The sequence below is a fragment of the Grammomys surdaster genome, unplaced genomic scaffold (assembly GCF_004785775.1).
Source record: "Grammomys surdaster isolate TR1022 unplaced genomic scaffold, NIH_TR_1.0 233, whole genome shotgun sequence".
NCBI classification, from domain to species: domain Eukaryota; kingdom Metazoa; phylum Chordata; class Mammalia; order Rodentia; family Muridae; genus Grammomys; species Grammomys surdaster.
Window position 1 is genome coordinate 7,865,856 of NW_021604678.1, and position 22,477 is coordinate 7,888,332.

Here is a 22,477-nt window from a genome sequence, read left to right on the forward strand (position 1 = left end):
CTTTTTTTCCTTCATCATCTTTCCTACAATACGAATTCATTATAGAATATACGAATTTAGCAGTGACTTTTCAATCTTTTTTAAAAAGACATTTTTGTAAATGCCAGCTCTAAAGACATAAGTTTAATAAACCAATGAAAATGAAGGTTCCAGAACGCTCTGAAGAATTATGATAGATTATCATGTGGGTAACATATGGTCTATTTGATTTCTTTTATTAAATGAAAAGCTATTTTTTGAGTAGGCAGTGAATTTTTTCTTCTTCTTTGAGCTGAAACCAAATACAGACATTCAGACTCAAAGCTAAAGATTGCATTTATGTTCTTAGATTCAGGTTCTAACTTTCCACTAACAAAGTTCGAAAATCTAGAACTGGCCTTTGTGAGTCGTGAATGTCTAAGGCTCTATTTATTTACTCCTTGTCATGAAGAAGAGCAGAGAAGAAGTTGGGCGAGGTCTTCTGATGCTAACTAAGTGCCAAAGGATTAACCAAAAGACAAGACTGATAGATTTGGTTCCATCAAAATGAAATACTTCTGTTCAACTAAGAACATTATGGTCAATTTTTTAAAAAGACAAAAAAGGAGGCATATAATCATAAACATTTTAAATTGAAGTCATACATACAAAAGAAATCTAAAACCACTTGAGATCTCATTTAAAATATGTTTCTGGGGTTTAGAAGTTATTTTAAAAATCCAGACAAAAGATATAGGCATTGTTAAGTATTTTGTTTTAGTACACTCCCATAAATGCAAAGGTATATGAGAAAATTGTCCCTATATAGAAAATTGAGACTTAACAAATATCCCTATGTAGTTATAGCCACTAAACTGTAGTATTAATATAAATTATAGTAGAACATATCTTTGCTTTTACTTCTATGTTATCATAGTAATTTCTTTCTTTAAAACGTAATTTTTTTAAAAAAATTTTTTTATGTGCATTGGTGTTTGGCCTGCATGTATTATGTCTGTGTGAGAGAGTCAGACCAATTCTCACTGGAACAGGAGTTACAGATAGTTTTGAGCTGCCATATGGGTGTTGGGAATTGACCCACAACGTCTGGAACAACAGCCAATGCTCTTAACTGCTGAGCCATCTCTCCAGCCAGGAGATAGGATCATAGTAATTTCTAAATTGGTAAAATTCAACTATATTATGGAAAATTGATATTTATTATAACACAAATAAAACAAATATAATTAAGTAAAAACAAAAAACGTGGTTAAAGTTGGTTTGAGTCATGGTTTCGTCACAGCAAAAGAAAATCCTAAGTAAGAGAGAAACTGGTACCAGGGTAGTAGAGCATTGCCAACAGTGTGTTTTGAGAGGATGCAGAAGGGCGTTGAAACTTGGGGCTAGAAAAGCCATGGAGTACTGATAGATGAATGAGCTATTATCATGAGAACACAGAAGACAGATGGTGCTGAGAGCAGTGCAGGTTCATGAGAACACAGAAGACGGTGCTGAGAGCAGTGCAGGTTCATGAGAACACAGAAGACAGACTGCTGAGAGCAGTGCAGGTTTATGCAGGTCTCACTTGTGAAGTTTTAGAGGGGGAGCAAAGGCTCTCCCTATCAAGACCATTTATGTGATGATTTGAATTGAGAGCCACTAAAATAAAGTGGTTTTAACTAAATTTTAAAGGATGAGTGACAACTCATGCACACTGCCAAAACAATGCTTGAGGCTGTGTAGTGCCTACCTCTTTGGTCCTATGCTGGGATATACAGTACTCACGAACAAAGACTCTCATCACAGAGACCCCTCTTTCACTGTTTAGGTAACATTGGAGGAAGTTTCTCTATTATGGTTTCAGACTAAGGGGGTCTACATTTGATTCTGCTGGGTTCCCTCTAAGCTTCCTGGCTCAATCAATGATGTGTATGCTTGGGTGTAAGCAAAGACAAAGATGATAGCCAAATGGAACAGATTCTATTATCAGTAATTTTATCAGTTTGCAAAAGAACTTCCAGAATTAGACCATATTTAATTTACTTCATGGACAAATCAAGGTTACAAGGAGGAGATTTCATCTTTGAGCCACCATGAGCCCACTTACCTTCTCCCCTTTCAGAAATGTAATCCGTGAAGAGTCTGCATTTCTTCTTTCTTCAAAGTCCTCCATGACCTGAGCGGAGTGGCTCTGAGTGTAACACCTCACTGAGGACTCATAGCTCAGGTCCCCACTCCGGATGATGGGAACGTGCAGGACACCCTCCTTTTCCTTCACTAGAAGTAAATCCTTGGAAAACTGCATGCTGGGAACTGGGCAAGAGACGGAGAGATGAAGGCCTTGTCAGTGGGAGAGAGAAGATGCAGCAACCACAGAAGAAGGCCACATGGGTACCAAAGCACAAGTGCTAAGGGACTTTCAAGCATGGCTGTTATTTCTAGGACACAATATGTTGCTACTATGAGTGTGAGTCCAGTGACCTAGACATTGTACCTATCTTTGCTCAGCTTCAGAATGCAGCTACTACCTCCAATACCAACAGGAAGCACACACAAAGAGAATATGATAATGACTTGACTACAACACATAGCCACTTTCCTCCTATGGATACAATAAGGAAAAACACAAAACGAGGTTGATGACAAAGTATGGCCCTCACATAGGTCCTGAGGTCATGGAGACACCAGGGAAGAGTAGAGATGTTAGTAAAGAAAAGGTTGTTGTTGTCGTCAGATGTTATATAAAAATTAAGCCAGAGATCCAGGTGGTGGTGGTGCACACCTTCGATCCCAGCACTAGGAAGGCAGAGGCAGGTGGATCTATGAGTTCGAGGCCAGCCTGGTCTATAGATCAAGTTACAGGATGGCCAGAACTGCACAAGGAAATCCTGTCTCAAAAAACTAAAAAAGAAAAGATTAAGTCAGAGATCTAGATTTTTCTCCTAAATTAAAAAATGACAACATTAAATAAAATACTACAAAGAAATTCCATATAGGTCGAAACTATTTGGACCAAACAAAATATATGGATAGGGTGCATTTCAATGACGATGCCTGATCTGTGGCCAGTGCTATGGAATTAGCTGTTCTGTGAATGTGCTGACCTAATGTGACTTTAGGAATGAACTCTATGGATGGTGATTGGAAACAAAGGAAGTGGAGGAAACAGACTTGACCTTCTATACTGGCTGTATGACAACAGGGTGAATCACTGAGACTTTCTGAAAATTAGGATTTTAAACTTGCAAAGCAAAACTATGAGTATCTCACAGGATAGCTGAGAGGGCTGGCTTTCAGAACATAGACATGATATCCAGTGTAGCACAAGGTTCACAGGAATTGCTCCAATTTGGTAGGTTGGATGTAGTTTGGTTTACATGTGCCCCATAGACTCATGGGAATCCTTTTTTCCCTCTCTGCTGCCTCAGTGCCCACTGTGATGTTCTACACTAAGATGTTTCCCCAAGCCCAGCATTTAACTGATCGCTGGTTATTAATTTCTCCAAACACAATGCAAGGAGGTGTCAGATGTCAAAGACTCCTGAGGTGCATTTCATGTTCAGAGCTGTAGGAAAGTGACCATAATGCTGTCATTACTCTCTTCTTGGATGCCTTCTGCATGTGCCCTGCCAAACTTAAAAGAAAGAGGTGCCAGGGGCATGTCACCTGTCTGCAAGTCCATTCCTAGAAAGTTCTGTTTGTCTTCAACTGACTCTGTCTTAGAAGGGTTGGGTGCCATGGGGACAAATCAATCCTATAGTCAGAATTGAGCCTACTGGTTATTAGTGATGACCTCATAAAAAGACAGAAGACACCTCCCCAAAAGATACCACTCCCAAGTGAAAATTAGCAACTGCATCATAACAACCTAGGGGCCTGTCGTTAGTGTAAGTTGCTTGGCACAGGAAGACCATCGGACATGTGTTGCCAAGGGAGAAGGAAACAAATAAGGAAGCTGTGCCTGTCTTGGCATGTGTCCAAAGCTTCAGATGGGTTTTGTCGCTAGCCTGGCTTGCCTCAAGTCAGATCAGAAAGGTAAGGGCTGACCTGGCAGTGTTTTCCCATCCCAACGACCCCAGATTCTTCTAGAGCTGTAAAGACTCTTCTTTCCCCATCTTTGACAAGACATTCACTCTCACTCTCTTGGGGGGTTGGAGGGATGGACATTTCTCACTGCCTGCATAGAAAAAAAAAAGCCCTGTCTTTCAGAAAGCCCTAGTCAGCAGGAGGTTGTCGAGACAATGCAAGACTGCAAGGTGAACAGGGTACAGGCTGTGCATGGTGCTGGCGGTGTGGGTCATGCTTTGAGTTTAGGATTCATACATATTGATGCCAGTCAGTCAATGGCTTTCCAGGCCAGCACTGTCCTGGGAAGATGTAGCACTGACCATGAGGATGGCTCTTCCAGGATCACAGGGGCCCTCTTTGTACAGATGGGATGCACAGATACAAAAGAGGTTATTTCCCAAAGGCAGGTGGGCTCACAATGGGTATAACACATTGATGGTTGAGCGCCTCTGGTAGCACATTTGTTGTACATAATCAACATTTATTTGTATAAGTCTTGCATCCAGAAATAAAGTATAGGACCTGTTCTCTGTTACTCTATAGTGGATACAATACTGAGCACAATATTCATGTGAGTGCATAAAGTGTTCCATAGATACTATTATTCTGTTCCTCTTCTTGCTCATTGACAAAATTAATGAAGTATCAATGCTTTTCAGGCAATGGTTAAGGTGGAGAGTTAGCGGAAATCCACCTCTGATTCTTTGGAGTTAATAAATACTACTCAGTTGTACACATGAAAGTCCAGTGATGTTAATGGCTACAAGGTCTTTTTTGTCTACCAGTAATACTCATTTGCACTTAGAATCTAATTTCAGAAGAGGGAGATTAAAAACAAGAAAAACTTCTGAAATGGGTTCCTTAGATTATTTGGGGTCCTAAATTCGGCACAGTGGAGAAAGATGAAAGTACCTGAGGTTGATTACATCAGACTAGTGAGCAGTTACATCTGAAAGGTAAGAGCGGATTTCATTAGGTTCTTATGTGACAGCAGATATTGCTACCTGGTGAGGGGTGGGCAGGCAGATGGCAGCTGACGCTGTATGGGAGAAGGCAGTCGGGTGGGAGACGGAACCGGAAGATAGGACCAATGCGTTAGACAGAGTTTGGACTCTGGCTCCATTATCTCGTCATATGACCTTACACAAACTAATCAAATCTCAGTGTCACAACTTGAATGGTTACTATGAAGGTCAGATATAATACATGTAAGATCTTTAAGTGTTTACAATGAATGGCCTCAGCAAAAATTATCGATCATAAGAAAGAGAGACGACTAACATCAGAAAATATTGCTGACTGCAACCAACCACTAATGTAAGTTTGGGGATTCCTTTCTTAGAGATAAATTTCAACATGAAATAAATGTGGTAGCCTTCCTAATCGACCTGAGACATATTGTTTTGTATATCAAATTCCTATGACTGCAACTCCAACACCTATTGATAAAATATGTGGGAAAATTGAAAGACCTTTCTGTGTTCTTCAGAGTGTAATGACTGTATTTGTTACCGGAGTCTGACCAGTTCATATGATAAATCGCAGACATGTCAAGAATAAATGAACATATAATAAAATCTACTGTGTGCTCCACGACAGAATTCATCTAAATGACATTCTTGGAAAAGTAAAACTTCAGAGACAGAAAGCAGCTACACGGTTGCTAGGGCTTCATTTATGGAAGAGGCTGCCTTTGAAGGGCATGAGTAAATTCTACAGGGTATGGGGGCTTCACAACATCTTTATTATGGCGATGTGTGTGTGTGTGTGTGTGTGTGTGCTGTGTGTGTGTACCATTGTTTGTTTTCAGAGCTTGTAAGAATCTTCATTTATGTAATTATACCCTAATGGTGTGTGTGTATGTGTGTGTGTGTGTGTAAATACACATATGTACACATATAAACACACACACATACACACATATTACTCATGAGAAACAAACATGAAAAATTTGGTAGAATGATTGTTCTCAGTGAGGGGGCCCAGACGATTGGAAGGTAGGGGTAAAAGGAAGATTAAATTTTCATAGTGTGCCTTTTTGCTATTTTAGTTTTCACAACTATACATTTGATTATTTAAGGATGAATAAAAACACTAAAAATTATCCTGCGGCCTATTTCCTCCTCTTTTAGGGGATGTTTCAACCTCCACTCTATGGTCAGCCACAGCTGCTACTCCTCTTGGCTCAAGTAGAAACCATGACTTGATCTCCAACCTCTGGACTCACACATATATTCAGATGTTCTGGAAATTCTGATTTGCTTCCCTCCTTTTTGAGCAACAGCTTCCTGGCTCGCCCTCCCTTATGTAGGTTCTGTCCTCAGTGCAGAACCTCAGTGTATTTGGTCATATATGGCTTCCGCTCACTTGTGCAAACCGTTCCCACTCGTGCTAACATTAGTTCCCTAAAGACAACTAGCACCAGCCCTTTCCTCATAAGCATACACTGCCCCCCTTGCAAAGCTCTTTGGCCAGAACACGAGGCTCCAAAGGACCTGCCTGACTCATTGTAACTTCCCATCCACGCCTCTACTCACCTGCTGTCTTGTTCAAAGCAGAAGTTAGCAATGCAGTTCCCCAAATATGCATCTTTCACAACTGTACATGAGTGTGTACTTACCTCTCCATTTGTAACAGGCTTTCCTTTATTATCCATGGCTGACATCCTATCATACCTGAAGACTCTTTTGTAAAACTTGCTATAGCAGACAGACACTGAACTTCTCGAGTATAGGGCTAATGTTTACACATCTCTTGCACTTGGCAGGTATGGACAACATGAGTGGCTGTCTCCACCGTGTCTATGCAAGTACACACACATGCCTTTGTACATGCATATACATACATACATATTTCACAAAAGAAAATATGAATGGATATAGTGTAAAATGCATGGAGGTTAAGAAAAATATAGCAATACACTTGAAATCAGCAGTAGACTTTCCCAGTCTCTTACCATCCTGGAATGTGTCATTAATCGCAATGACAGCCTGAGAGGGCTTGGTCAGTTCGGCTCCTTGTGCTGAGCTGAGGAAAACCACGAATGTCTCCAGTCCTTCAATTACTGGGTATTGTGTGTCATCCAAGATAGTCAAAGTGCAGTACTGGAAAAGAGATCGAAGCAAACTTCAGAGAAGGCTCAGTGCCCACCATTGACATCTTTCTTTGTGGTTGTAAAGCAATCCTTTTTTGTCTTTAATTCATAACAGGATCATCTCACTAGCATATTCTTACAGATTCTATTCTAAACTTGCACTGTAGGATATTTGATGGTAAAAAATCACTTGGAGAGATTGAGAGGATCCTTTTGTGAATTTCTACTCATCTTTGTGTGTGTGTGTGTGTGCTTATCTGTGTGTGTTTGTTTCTCTGTGTGTTTATGACTGTCTGTGTGTGTGCACACATGTGTGTGTACAAGAGTGAATAGTGTGACGGTCAAAGGACAATATATAGATGATATTTCTTTCCTTCCTCATGTGGGTCCTGAGACTCAAACTCAGGCCATCAGTCTCAGAGGGAACGACCATCTTGCCAGCTTTCATTTGTATTTCTAAAGAAAGTAAGGGCCAAAATGTTGTAAAGGGTTTTTAATGTTTTGAAGAGACTCCGAAAACAGGCAGAAACTACCCTAGTGATATCATGTAGAGGGAGTCTCAATTGGATGTCTCCATAGGGTTTCTCCTCTTGGGAATCTCACAAAAGAGGGGCCAGAAAGACTATAGGTGTGTGGGGAGGAGGGGATAAGGACAATAGGAAAACACAGCCCACTGAATCAACCAAGCAGGGCACATGTGGGCTCACAGAAATGGAAGCAGCAAGCACAGGGCCTGGGTGGGTCTGCATCACCAACGCATATATGGTGTGGCTGTTGGCTTGGTGTTTTTGTGGGACTCCTAACTGTGGGCATGGGTGTGTCTAACTCTTTTGCCTGCTCTTGAGATTCTGCCTCTGCTGTTGGGTTGCCAAGTCAGTCTTGGCAGTGAGGGCTTTTATCTTGTCTTCTCTTCTCTTGTTTTGTCCTGCTTACTTGTTTTCTCTCAAAGGCCGCCTCTTTTAGAGGAGCTGGGAGGAATGGAGGGAGGGGAAACTGAGGTCGGGATATATTGTATGAGAGAAGAATCTGTTTTCAATTGCAAAAAAGAAAAGAAGAAGAAACTGTACTAGCAACCATGGGTCATTGGACTTAGAGGTGTTTTGGCTGCTGTGGACTCACCTGTTCAGTGATACCAGGCCCAAATTCCACCTTCCTTGAGCTGGGGACATAGTCAACTCCTGGAGTGGCAGATGCTGGGTCCGAGGGCCGTGTGGCACACCAGACAGATGTGAAGGTAGAAAGGTCGGTGCCGTGGCGGATAACTGGAATCTTCACTGTGCCTGAATTACAGTAATAGACACATTTCATGTTCAAACTTGAGCCAAAACATCAGAAGGCATCTCAGGGCACTCTTCTCCCCCCAGAACCACAGTGGCAGCTCTTCTGCGTAGTTTGTCTAATCCAACCTTTTGATGCTCCTCTTCCAACTCTGAACAGGGCTGAAAGGTGACAATGCTCCCTTTGACTGACTCTAAGGTCAAGAGGAGACTCAGAGGAGGGTCTCAACCGGGTGGCACTGGAAAAACAGTCCTTGGGGAGAGCACGAGAGGGAAGACTTGCCACCAAGAAACATCTCAAACCTATTTAAGGAGGAAAATCCCTGAGATGAGAGCGTCAGCTGGGAAAGTCAGTAACGAGCTTGGGGACCCACAGGCCTGGGGCTGCGTGTTCTTAATGGATTGTTTTAACTGGGTTGATTTTCTTATTTTATCTAGCAGTGCACACATCATTACTTAAACCATACAGGCTTATTATCCTAGGAATAAACTTCCTCTGTTGGGCCACAATGACACTATACTTGTAGCATCTTAAAGATATTTAATTCTTTTCACAGCCACAGAGAAAAGTTGACTTGCGAACCCCATCAGACACCATATTCTCCTATTGATATGTGAGGTACCACATATCAATATCAGGGCCCTTGGTGCACAGTAAAGGTAACATGATAGAGTAGAAAAACAAAGTTCTGATCCAGGCTCTGTGACTGTGCTCACTGTACAAGCTTTAGTTTTGCTTACATGAAGCTTTTTTTAGAGACGTTTTCATTTTAACTGTATGAATGTTTGGTCCACATGTATAGATGTGTACCACATGCATGGCAGCTGTCCATGAAGGCCAGAAGAGGATGCTGGAGCCCTTGGATCAGGAGCTGCCATGTGAATGCTTGGAAGCAAACCTGGCTTGTCTTTAAAAGCAGGAGTGTTCTCAAACATTGGGTCGCATCTCCAGCCTCAAGTTGAATAAACTCCGATAATTTGTTTAACTTCTCTGGGTCTCAACGTGCTTGTCTATGTAATGTTAGCTGATCGACTGAACATTAGTAAGAATGCTCAGAGCATACATGGTGTCGTGCTTGGCATTCAGTGTGTGTGAAAAATAAATTAGTTCTGGGAACTGGAAAGATGGCTCAGTGGTTAAGAGGGCTTACTGCTTTCACAGAGAATTGTATGTCATCTCTGGCTTCTGAGGGACCTGCATACCTTACACAAACACATACATACACACACACACACACACACACACTTAATCTTTAAAAAGTGTTAGTTCCCAATATACTTCAGAATCGAATCAAAGAGGTAAAAGACTTTCAGTACAGTTACTATCTCCCTCTGCCAGAAGCACATGACAAACTTTGAGACCCTTAAGGGCCACAAGAAAGAAGGGGCCTAGGCTCTAAAACAACACAGAGAAGAGACTTACCACTCACTCCATGGAGCTAACATACTAATGAAAACGCTCCATTATGCTAAGACACTGAAACTTGGGTGTTGTTTCAGTGGCTAACAGTATACTCAATAACAATCTGCATCCTCAATGACTCACTTTACTGCACAAGCCAAAATGCTTAGCACCATCACATCCTCTGGACCACAGTCAGACCATGAAGCTCCAAGGCAGTTTGTTTCTCTGCCATTGACAATCAGAGCAAGCAAAGTGGACAGAATTCTCTACTTTCACTACCTCTCACTGTTGATCTCGATGCCTGGCAACATATAACACTCAAGCCCAACAGTATTGTCACTAAGAAATGACATTCTCCATGTCTTAAGGACATTGTCAAACATAAGAAGGAACCTGCGATGAAGGATCAGGATATGGTTCATAGAAACCCACAGAGACTCTTTTCCATTACCTGCATCCTCATTGATGGTAAAAGCTGTGTTGCCCAGGGAGACAGTTGAGGCATCATTGGGACCACTAATGAGGACCTTGGCCACTGCCACCCTTCCAATTCGGGCATTGTCAGAAGCATCAGCCAGGGCTATCTCAAACTCTTCTTCCTCCTCATACTCGCTGTCATCAATGACCATGACATCACATGTGGACACGGTGACACCGGGTCCGAATATCACACGACTCTCAGCAGACCTCCCTCTGGACTTAAAGTCAGATCCTGATTCCAGAGCATAGAGGCTACTTCCCATGGCTGACTTAGGAACTGTATAGCAAACGGCAGACACGGTGCTGCTCGAGTCTCCTGCAGTGTGAGAAAGGCAAAGCATGTGAATGAGTGCTTCTCAGATGTTAAGGTCTCTAGTAACTTAATGAGTTTCCCCTCTGACTATTTCCATCACCATTTCTGCTCCAACTCTGACAGGCAACCTTCCTGAACTGCAGTTTCTATTAAGCCCAGAGTATAAACCGCTTGAGGATTTAATATACCCCAGATACTTCCCCCAAATAACTTAAAATGGATTTCCTATTTTGTAGATTTTGTGCTCTGTTAATTCACAAGACTCATTGCCCACCACCTAGGACGACAGCGGGTGGAAAGATAAGAGGCATATTTTGGTATTTTAAGTAGCAAAGTAATTGTGTCCTGACATTAGTGTGATGAGTTCAGTTCACTGCCTTCCTGAAGAAACTTCTTCACTTTAATTCCCTGAGAGACACAAGCTTGTTCAAAACAGGAAAGATGAAGCAATACGAAACAATATAAAAATACAGACGACTGTGTTCATTAGTGCTGCCGCAGCCCTTGGTGACAACCTGCTATAGGCCTGGAGTGGTGGCTCAGCAATCATTGGGGCTTGCCTATCTTCCAAGTGGTATTTACTAAGGTTTTGTGCTCTTCAAAGTATTTATTTCACTAATACCCTGTCAGCAGATTCAATATCGAAAACAGACACTATCATTTACATTCAGATGGGCTTGAAGGGATTTCATCCCTACGCATTTTAAAGTTGCACATACTACACAGTCATAAACCCATCAAATCTTTATATTAAACGTCCAGCCTTCAAATATTGCCCTTTATTTCCCAACGGAAAACTCTTTTTCATCTGAACATTATACTTAACATCCAGATAGGGAAATCTTTAAGGATATGTTCTTCCCTCCAAAACCTGAGATTTGTACAACTTCTTTCCTTGATCACAGTTGGTAAATAATTTATGGAATGGGTGATTGATTAAAAAGACTGAGTTAATGAATAATTTGTACGGCTAGATCTAACTAGTCTGCATTTCAACTTGAAGAATAAATGGAGCTCTAACTACATGCACTGAGAAGAGAGGCCTTCAGATAAGGCCTCATTCAGGTGGCAACTCATCATTACAGCTGTTTGGGATTCAGTGGGTTAATATATTAAAAAGTGTACAAAAGAATCAATATGAAGCCTGAGCACTTGGCACACAGAAGAGGCTCAATGGATGTTAGTTATTACCATAGCTCCTTGTCACCCACGGCAACAACAGACCTTGTCTTTTGATGGGAGCAAACAGAAACCCAGTGCTCTCGTTGACCCTGTAGGTCTTCTTATCAAACTCTAACGTGGGCTCATCCTCGGTGTCATTGATAATGACCTTTGCCTGGGTGAACTCTCCCAGCAGGGCATAGGCTGGCATGCTGAGCTCCACGGTGAAACTTTCAATATTCTCAAATACATCATCATCATTGATGACGATGGTGCAGGACTTTGTGTCCTCTCGTTCATCAAACTGCACCTGTCACAAAAAAAGCAAAAGGAGTTAAACTGTGTGTCTCCTCAGCATCCCCTGGTCAGTTCCTCGGGAGATTGTGAGAGAAGAACACCCAATTAGAGCTGGCGAAGAGCTGCAAGGTGTCTTTGAGTTCCTCCATCCCTAACTCCTGCTGTTCTGCCTGCAGCGCTCAGACATCTCTCTCTGTTCTTCGTGTGCTTCGGAGGCTAATTTACTGTAGAAGAACGTGAAGGGCGAAGAGCTATCCTACATCTGGCGACTAGTAAGGTGGGTAAGATTTGTGTTCTTTTTATTAACAATTGTCATTTGGTTTCTCAGTGCTCTTTATAATTGGGGGGCAAGTTTAACCAGAAAAATCTCCAATTTTGGAGTACGCAGATTTGAGTTTCAGGTGTCAATTACCTCCCAAGTAGGTAAGTTTATAAAAATTTATGAGCATCAGGTACTTAATCGATTCATAATAAAAGTTCTCTACTATTATTAGGAAGACTAAAGAAAACTCTATCACGAAAGTGCTAAGATATTTTAAAGGACTGCACAGCACAGATATATCATCACTGCCATGCCTATATTATGCAAATAATTAAAAATTAACAGGAGAATCATGTTGCACTAAATAATTGAGTTTGAGTTCATAAAATGTCACATAACACACTAGGCTAATTTAACTTTATACTTGGCTAAACCTTTTGCTATAAAATGGACTAGAAATATAATAAGAATGAATTTAGCAGGTACAATACAGAGAAGTTATTTTGTGTGCACATAACTGTAAATGCAATGAGAATTGTCCTGGTTATATCCTTGTCAAAAAATGAATGAGTAAATGAATGAATGAAGAAGAGAAGGGAGGAGAAAAGATAGAGGTAGAGGAGGGGAGATGAATAAAATGAGGATAAACTGTTCAGGTAGTAAAGAGAGATAGGTACTTGTCCAAATTGGAGGGATGGGAAATGGATCTGGCCTGTTGTTTGTATAAACTTAGGTAGTTAAATATATATAAGAACTAGTCAGAAGCCTCTAAGAAGCCCAGACCTGAAAAACAAAGAATTTAAGTCAGGCAGGATTATTAGTGCATACCTAATCAACTGACCAAATTGAGCTTTTGCTAATCTCCATATCTCAAAATGCCCCCAAGAAAGCAAAGTACTCATTAGATTTCTGCTTAAGATCTGGAAGACACTGACAGCCCTTTGTCTTTTCTTGGAAAATGCAACATCCCGTTTCTGAAGACTCTTTATCTTCTTTGGTCTTTTCTATATCTCTATTGGACATAAAAGGCTTTTACTTAGTCTAGCTGATTCCTGAACTCTATGAAAGGACAAAGCCCACTGTGCTTTACAGATGTTTAATTTGTAAAATGAAATTGACTTGAAAAACGATGAACAAAACACCCATTAAATGCAAGCACTGTTTCCTATAGGAGAAAAGATGTTACTTATCCACTAAGTGTGCATTCTATCATTGACTTGGACCCCCGATCTCCTCACTTCCTCCCCATTACCCTCTTTCTTTCTCAATACCACCCTGGAGGTAAAAGAGGTGACTTGGAAATTTTCCTGTAGCTCAGGCTTAAGACACTTCACATTCAACACGGCCAAGACAAAAATCCCAGCACTAAACTTCAGCAAGCTTGCTCTCCCTGCCCATCTTCTCATATCGAGGGGTGGCATCATCCATGTCTGCCTCTGCCCCTGTCTCCAATCTCCGCCCACTCCTGTAAACTTTGCTGTTTGAATCCCCCCTCTGGTCACCTCTCACCTATTCTATCCCAAGAACCTCCCAACTGGTTTGCTTATGTCCTGTCTTCCCACCTCCAAGCAGAGAGAAGGGAGAAGAAGGGCGAGGACACCAAGAACTGAGGACATGATACCTTGCTGAGGTCTTGTCATGAAGCAAAATGTAAACACCTAGAAGCCAGATGACAATTTACACCCAGGCAGACACTTCCATGCAGGTTAGCCAGACTAAAGAACAAAGAACTATGGGAAGGGAATACAGGGCAGTTTCTTGAGAAGGATGCTGACGGACAGGGACATGCATAGGGAGAGAGCATCACCATAGCCTGCGGCCATGCTGAGAAACAAGTGGTCCTTCCATACCTACCTGGCCAGCATACTCCATGAAGTCCTGCTGTCCGGGATGAGAGCTGACCCTGGAGCTGGAGCTAGCTGTGCCTTGTTCCGTGCGGCACAGGACGATGGCGTACTGGTTCAGGTTTCCAGTCCTCTGGACCGTGACACTGACAGACCCTGCCTTCTCACTGACGTTATAGCTAGAGACACACAAAAGTCAGGCTCTGGAAATCTGTCTTAGGGCTATGCAGAGACCACTTGCTCAGTGCTTATCTCTGCTGTTCAGTCACAGGAGGCAGGCACTTCAGAGGGCAGAGTTTAGTGCATTCAAAAGGTTATGTGAATTGACAGAACATGCTTACTACCCAGTCACAGCCTCCATGAACAAGGATACTGGGGTTAAAGCATGCCATCTATTCACTATGGAGGAGACTAGTCTCCCAAAACATTACACAGGAGCTACAAACTTCAGAACTCAGAACATGGAGTGGTGACAGACAACCTCTCCAAAGAACACAGTGACATAAGAAGAGGCCTGGGATGTCTTCAGGATGAAGTTGTAGGGAGTGTTGTTAGTGATTTAGCTTGGGTAGGAAACCACTGAGCCAGATCTGTAAGATACGTACAGTTGATCCAGAGTGGATTGTGAGCTTTAGTCTGAGAAACAAAGGTTCGTAGAATTTTATGATGTATGAGTTTAGGCAGGGGCTTCAGCCTAACCTAAAAGGGAGATTTGTTCTGGATGTATCAAGAGGCTACTTCTTACGATCTTAATGTATAATGAGTAGATTTGGAAAAGCCATAGAAAAACAGCCATGAACTGGGCTTCAAAACAGCCAATGAGAACAGGCTGTTCAGTCTGCTGTGTGTCTCATTGATTTGAGTGATTTAAGCAAAATGCCTTTGAAAGAGTGACCTCCATTGCTAGTGACTGCCATTCAGTTCATGACGCATTAGAGGTCTGCCAACAAAAGGGATCCTCCTGCTCAATTTATGTAATGTTTGGAGGTGATATAATCAAGAGGCAATTAAAAGCAAATCTCAAAACATGTATTTTATGGGGTGATTCTAGTTATTATGAGTATGGCTAAGATAGGGAAGTTGTATTTAGGGGTCGTGGAAGCAAGTTTATTAGTCCTACCCACACTAGAACTGTCAGAGATGTTTTAGAAAAGTGAATCTCTGAAATGCTGATTTAAAAAGTGTTTAATCTAAAATAATAACCCATGTTATAGTTTAACTTAGAGAAACCAGGACCATGCCTGTATCACCTTTAACAAATTAGAACTCCTGGTTCTCTATAACTCTCCAGTAGATGAGGAAAATATCTTAAAGAGCCCACATACATGATGTATAGTTTGACACAAATCAAAGCAGTCTTGAAAACACAACCTGAAGGTCTATTTTCTACTTTTCCTATAAATTATACTAGATTATCTTCTGCAATTTGGAGATGGAAGCAAAAGTATTCAATGGAAGCACTGAAGAAGAATGGTTAAAATTCAGATGTCTTCTTATGGCTTGCTAGCTACATGACTCAGGGCAAGGAGCTCTGCCTCTACCTGTTCTGACTGCTTTACTACTGTAGGGACTAGACGAGAATCTCATAACTGCACAGCTGCAAGCAAATAAGATGAATTCGGTTGAGAACATAACACCTTGTATATAGATTATTTTATCCAATCAATATTTCATGCAATTGTTTAAATCGCTGTTATCATCACCACCACCATTACTACATTATCTTCAACAGTAATGGTTGACGGAATCTGCCTTCTAAAGTGTTTCACCCGAATTTCCTCTCCTTGCTTATTTCTCAACATATAGTATGCAATACAAATTGTACCTGGTATATTTAAAGCTGATGAGAGACCACTGGACATGGAAGATGTTGTCGCTGACCACATTGGGTTTACTGTCCTTCACCAGGAACTGAAAACTATCCATCACTTTCTGGATCTTCTCCTCATGCAACACATAACGAATCAACCCCAAGTTCACATGCTCTGTGAGAATAATAGAGTCCCAGAATCCTCTGTCAATTAGTGTGAAGGTGTAAGACACTCTCATATTTCTCAGACTAACATAGCGAGTCTAGACTTCTAATTGGCTATAGGAACTCATTTTCAAAAGAATAAAAATTATAGTAGTCTTAAGATGATTCTTACTAGTTATAAAGAAACATCTTGCAATTGCAAGAAAAAATTCCCATCTTTATACTCAGAATTCCTCTTTATGCTCTTGTAAAAGGAGACTTTTAGGGTCTGACATGAGGCACCCCAGCATGTGAGTGTGTCTGCAGAGCATTGAAAAGCAAAGGCACTGAAAGCTGACAGAGACAAGATTTTGACCTCATCTTCTATGTAGATAGGCTCAAACCAGCCTAAATGCCTTCTAAAGAAGGTGCTTTGGGGTGGGGGCTAAGCTGGAAACATAGCTTAGCAGTTAAAAGAACTGGCTGCTCTTCCAGAGGTCCCCAGTTCAATTCCCAGCAACCACATGGTGGCTCACAACCATCTGTAATGGGATCTGATGTCCTCTCCTGGTATGCAGGTGTACATGCAAATAGACTGCTCATATACAATAAATAAATAAATAAATAAATAAATAAATAAAGTCTTGCCAAAAATAAAGGTACTTTGGAGGATATGTGCTGATAAGAAAAGCTGGTGCTGACAGCAATAACGCGTAGCTGAGACACAGCTCTACATGATTGAGAATGGGCTGGGAAGGGAATGCAGAACGTGGGTCTTAGGGAGCAGTGTTGCATCACTACCCAATCAGACCTGCCCCCAAAGGAGAGGAGCGACAAGCTTATATCAAACTACAAAACTATCTGCTCTGTGTTATTCAAAAAGGAAAATATTTCTACGGAGCAGCTTACACACACAAGACCTTTAACTCCTTGGCTAGAGATTTTTAAAAAGTAATGTCATCACCCATAGAGAATAAAACAGCAAATTTCCTAAGATCACAAATCTTTCAGTCTGGCAGCCATTTCGTTGTTTGCCTTAAAAGAAAACCAAGTGGAGCTCGAGAGACGGCTAAGCAGGTAAGAACACTGGCTGCTCTTCCAGAGGACGAGGGCTCAATTCCCAGCAACCACACAACAACTCACAGCTGTCTGTAAACTCTAGGATTCCACACCCTCAAATAGACATACTTGCAGAAAAAACACCAATGCACATTAAACAAACAAATAAACAAACAAATTATATTTAAAAAAAAAGAAAACTTTAAGCCATCCCACATAACCTTTCCAAAAAAAAAAAATCTAGATTAATCCAAGAGCAGGAGGCACGGTGAGGATGGATTTCTCTGGTTTAGAGTGACCAGAAGAAATTCAGAAAGAGTAAAATGTGCAAGTTGGATAGTTAGACACTAGATGATCCATTTGAAAAAAGTAGCAGGAAGTGACCATGGCTAAAATATGGGAGAGAATCATTTGAATATGCCTCTCCTTTCTAGGTTCCTAAGAACACACCCTGGGTGAAGGTGGCTGCCACTCTGCCTGGCTGCAGCTTGTTCTCCAGGTAGCCATGCATGGGGCCTGCAGTGACCTCATAGATAAGCTGTGCGTCCTCGGTGTCTGGATCCATGGTCAGCAGTTCCTTCTTGGTGATCAGGTTGGTTGCCTGGAATAGAAACCCATTAAATTTAATTCCTGAGGTGGGAATTAAGCTGGAGCAAGACCCTCTGACTCAGATTTAATTCAGTTCCACAATAATTTACAGAGAGCATTTGCTGCACAGAAAAGTCTGTTAGGATGGGAGAGACCTGAGGACAGAAACTACACCAGCCTCTGCCCTGGAAGTTTTCACAAAGAAAAGCTCGCGCAAGGTCAATGGGGCAAGGGTTTATGTGAAAATAAGCAGGGGATTTCAGTTTGGCTTTGAAAGAGGATTGGAACTCGGGAGGAATGATATAATACAGAGAAAATGGTTAAGCCTTATACCTTAGGAGAGTCACTGAAAATCCTGAAGGTGATTGGGATATGCTGTACTCTCTCATTCAGTCAACATAGAGCAAGGTGAGAAACTCATGGAAAGAAAGACTGGCAAGCCATACTCTACATTAGTGGGCTTAACCAGGGAAGGGCAGGATGCTAGAAGTCATTGGTGACTTTACTATGCACTTATTTATTGAGACAGCATCTTATTGTGTAACGTAGGCTAGCCTCTAACTGGAATCCTCCTGCATCAGTCTCTAAAATGCTTGGTACTCTATCTAATGATGTACTGCTACATTTGGCCATCGGAAACATGAATAACTGTTATTGGGATAGAGAAAGGATAGGAAATAGACCTAATGATGAGGAGAAAATAATGACTGAATATTGACAAAAAAATAAAACAGTATGTAAGAAGAATTTACATGTGGTGAGCGTGTGTGCGCACGAGGCTGCATGGGTATGTGTATGCATGCAGAGGCCAGAGATCCGTGTGGAGTGTCTTCATTGGTTGCTTCTCATTTTGATTTTTGGCACAGAATCTCTTGCTGAAACTGACCCAGTCATGTTAGGTTGGCTTTCCAGTGAGCTCCAGGGATCTGCTCACCCCTATGCTTCTAGCACGGAGGGTATATATGCATGGATCAGTGTGCCTAACTTTTCTCATGGGAGCTGGGGCTCTGAACTTACATCTTCATGCCTGTGTGGGAAATGCTTTATTGACTGAGCCATTTATCCAACCCATCATATTTATTTTGAGAAACCCAACAGTTCAATAGCTAAACCCACAGTCATCTAATCAGCTCCGTGAGGATGACAAGCCACAGTACACGGAGAATATCACTGGTCAATGTTCTAAACTGGAAGGAAGAAATGTACATGTGTTGATGCAGATGCAGGTTTAGTGCTGATTTGCTACCACTTCAAAATGATGAGATGTACCTTAAAATGATCCATTGGGAACTAGGAGTTCTCTGAAGTAGGAGTCCTCTGAGGAAGATTGCCTACAAAGATGTCTACTCCTTTCTTATCTAGGACAAGCATTTAATGTTCCTTAAAGTCCACTCTCCCCTTCTAGAAACTGGCAGTTTTAGCTGAGCCCCTGCTTGCCCAGCTTGAGACACCATTTCCCAGCTTCCAGTGAAACCTCTGTGCTCATCTGACCAATTTCTTGCCAACAGAATATAAGCATATGACGCATTGAATTTCTGTGTCTCTTACTGAAGATGAAGTATCTCTCCCTGGACTTCTGTTTTAGCCTTTCTTTTTAGGTGGGATACTGACGCATTTCTGAAGAAATCTCTCTGTGTACTCAACAACAGGCACTCGACAACAGCCACTCGGCGATGGGAGGCACCAGCACAGTGAAGAGCCAGCTCCTGGCCCAACACTTTCACATCACATGTGGTATAAAAATAAGAAATGACTCTCTTATTTGACCTTCTCTATTTAGGGAATCTTTTTGTAGGGTTGTAGGGTTATATTAATATAAAAAGCTAACTGATCCTAATAATTTAATAAGTGGAGAATCCTAACCAAATTTTTGGGTCCACCTGCCTTAGGAAAGCCAGCTCACGAGAATGGTGGGTGAGCTCCTATTCTGTTCCTAAGTAGCTTCATGATTCGGACTTAGCCTACCCAGAGCATTGAAAAGAGGATATGACAGATGGGATATGACATACCTTGCCATCCATATATTCCAGCCATTGGAGCCCCAGGTTGGTAACAATTCTAGGGGTACCATCATCCACCGGGAGGATGTCCACATGGAACTGCTGAGGGGCTGCCGTCATGATCTGAAGTGGGGAGAGAACACTCGTCCTTAACACTGGATTTTCGCATACACTGTTCCTAGATGTTGCAATTCCCAAACTCTGTGCACACATCAGAGACAAAAGTGAAACTAGCTTTCACTTCTTATCACAACTGGCATTAGATCTCAGGGAGAGTGGTGACTGACAAGGTGAATCTGACATGGACACAGATTAAAAAAAGCAAGGGAGTCTCCGCTCAACCTCGTCTGCTATAAACATTGGCTTTTTTTTACATGTGTGCATGTGTGTTTTTATGTGTGTGTACATTTGTGTGAGTGTATGCCTTTGTGTATATGTGTGAATGCATGCCTTTGTGAGTAAATATGTGTTGGCTCATGTGTATGAGTCCACGCATGTTGTGTGTGTGTGCTTGTGTGCATGTGTATATGCGCATGTGTTAATATGGCGTCAGGCAACATTTATCAGGTTGGCCTTGATTTCTGAGCTCAAGTAATCCTCCTGCCTCAATCCCCTGCTAGTTAGGACTACCAAAATATCCCATTGTACCTTGGGTACACCTAGGTTTTCTTTAGTGGATGACAAGATGGTTAGATTTATAACAATATTGTTTTCTCACATGTAATGTTCTATATTTTAAATTATGTAAATGACAGGGAAGTAGAAAGGGGACCATGAGAGGAGTGGAATAGGTCTAAACGGAGGGGCATTGAGAGGGGATGCTGGGATACATGTCAGTCACATGAAAGCAGAAGGCAGTACCTTTGGGGAAGAAGGGACCTCCAAGAGAGGAAGCCAAGCAGGCCAGAGGGGAGTATGAAAAAGAACACAGTGCAAAGGAACACACATATGAAAATGCTGGAAACCAATCACCCTGTACACTGATTTTAAAAATTAATTACAAAAAAATAAAACCCTTGCCTAAGATGAAACAATACACAAATACTTTTTCTCTCAGTATCTTGTGTTAAAGTTGTCATGAGAGGCTGGCAAACAGCGTCATTAAAATGTCAATGCTGAAGGCTCCAGGTGGGGTCAGCTCAGACAAGGAGAGAAGCCTTAAAGGCCAGGCTTTTTCCTTCCCTTTTCTTTCCCTGGTTTTGTTCTTGTTTGTTTTAAGGACAGTGCTCTCTGTGGGTAAGAGGCAGAAGAAATCAAGAACAAAGGCATTTATGGGAATGAATGGTGGAAGGGAATTTACACTTTAATTTTATCCCCAGAGAAAGTGAGACCAGTCTATAGACAGTATACATGCATCCAGGCAGGCTCTGAGTGTGTATCAGCTGCAACACAGGGCAGTGAGCAGCTAGCTTTTCAGTCTCCCAACACCCACCTTCTACACAATTTCCATTTCTTAAAATGATGTGGTTCTTCAGAGGGCTTGGTCTGACCATTATGTTTTTAAAAAGGTAGCCATTGCTGATATATTTGATTTATGTTTCTCCTTTGAAAGTCAAGCCAATCAGAAGCAGCTACCGTGAGAAAGGACAAAGTGATAGCCTGCCTGGCGATGCCATCAAACAGACAGAGCAGATGCACACTAGGCAGAGAACTCCCCAAACCCACTGCAGATGTGATGAGTAGCCCAGGATGACCTTCCATGTGTCTAAGGACACAGGATGATATCCTTTCCAGGAGTGTAATCATCTACCAACAGTGAAGGACAGGAACTCTCCAGGAGTGAGAAAGACCCTTTCTCTGTCCCGGAGGAACAGCAGGCTGTGAGCACACTGTTTTCAACACTGCTTCTGTGGAGCCAGACATAGGTGTGTGAGGCGTTGGGGTGTCCCAGCCTACCCTCCACCAGAGATGCAGTTACTTTAGGGGGAGTTTATGGAATGGTGAATTCTGTTAATGAACAAAGTTCTGAGCAAATGGTGCACCAGGCAGTGGATAAGGAGTTGGTACACACGTCATTTGTGTGTATGTGTGTGTGTGTGTGTGTGTGTGTGTGTGTGTGTGTGTGCAGAGCCAGAAGTCAACCTCAGGTCTTGTTCCTCGGTAGCTAACTTGGGGATTGCTAATTAGAATAGGCTGGCTCCAGAGATGAGCCTGTCTGTCCCCCAGTCTGGGATTGTAAGTACATGCTACCAGGCTAAGCTTTTCACATTGGTGCTGGAGACTGAATGCAGATCCTCATAACCACGCGGCAAATGCTTTCAAACTAAATCATGCCCCCAGCCCCCGATCCTCTTCCCTCAATCTTGGAGGGAGAAAACCTGGGAAGTTGCTCAGCCTCAAGAACAAGGCATCTTACAGAATATACAGGCTGATCCTAAAATGGTAGTGATGAAGATGAATGAACGTAGGGGTTCTCAGATGTTTCTGTGGGTCTGCCTCGGGGTAGAGGACCTCCTCAACTTAAAAGAAGAGATACTATGTAAATTTTACAGATAGGGAAGCTGAAGCTCTCAAAGGAACATGACTTACAAAGACACTCAGCCAAGTGGCAGAGCCAGGGCTTAAACTCTGAGGCCAGGAGACTCTCAGTGACTCAGGTATGAATGAGGAGGAGTCTTAGCAAACACAGACACAGACACACACAGACACACACAGACACACACACACACAGAGAAAGAGAGAGAGAGACAGAGAGAGGGAGGGAGGGAGGGAGGGAG

At 42.0% G+C, this 22,477-nt stretch overlaps 1 protein-coding gene across 1 annotated transcript in view; it reads right to left on the reverse strand.

Annotated features, from left to right (window-relative positions):
• The window catches only part of Fras1 (Fraser extracellular matrix complex subunit 1), a gene marked incomplete at its 5' end in the record, with an annotated part of 247,779 nt that overhangs the window by 34,287 nt on the left and 191,015 nt on the right, over positions 1–22,477 (reverse strand). Inside the window, 9 exons of the mRNA XM_028773698.1 lie at positions 2,066–2,271; positions 6,983–7,130; positions 8,240–8,400; positions 10,254–10,598; positions 11,820–12,066; positions 14,170–14,338; positions 15,985–16,144; positions 17,623–17,773; positions 19,770–19,883. Coding sequence (XP_028629531.1) covers positions 2,066–2,271; positions 6,983–7,130; positions 8,240–8,400; positions 10,254–10,598; positions 11,820–12,066; positions 14,170–14,338; positions 15,985–16,144; positions 17,623–17,773; positions 19,770–19,883 — 1,701 coding nt within the window. The remainder of the gene's footprint in view (positions 1–2,065; positions 2,272–6,982; positions 7,131–8,239; positions 8,401–10,253; positions 10,599–11,819; positions 12,067–14,169; positions 14,339–15,984; positions 16,145–17,622; positions 17,774–19,769; positions 19,884–22,477) is intronic.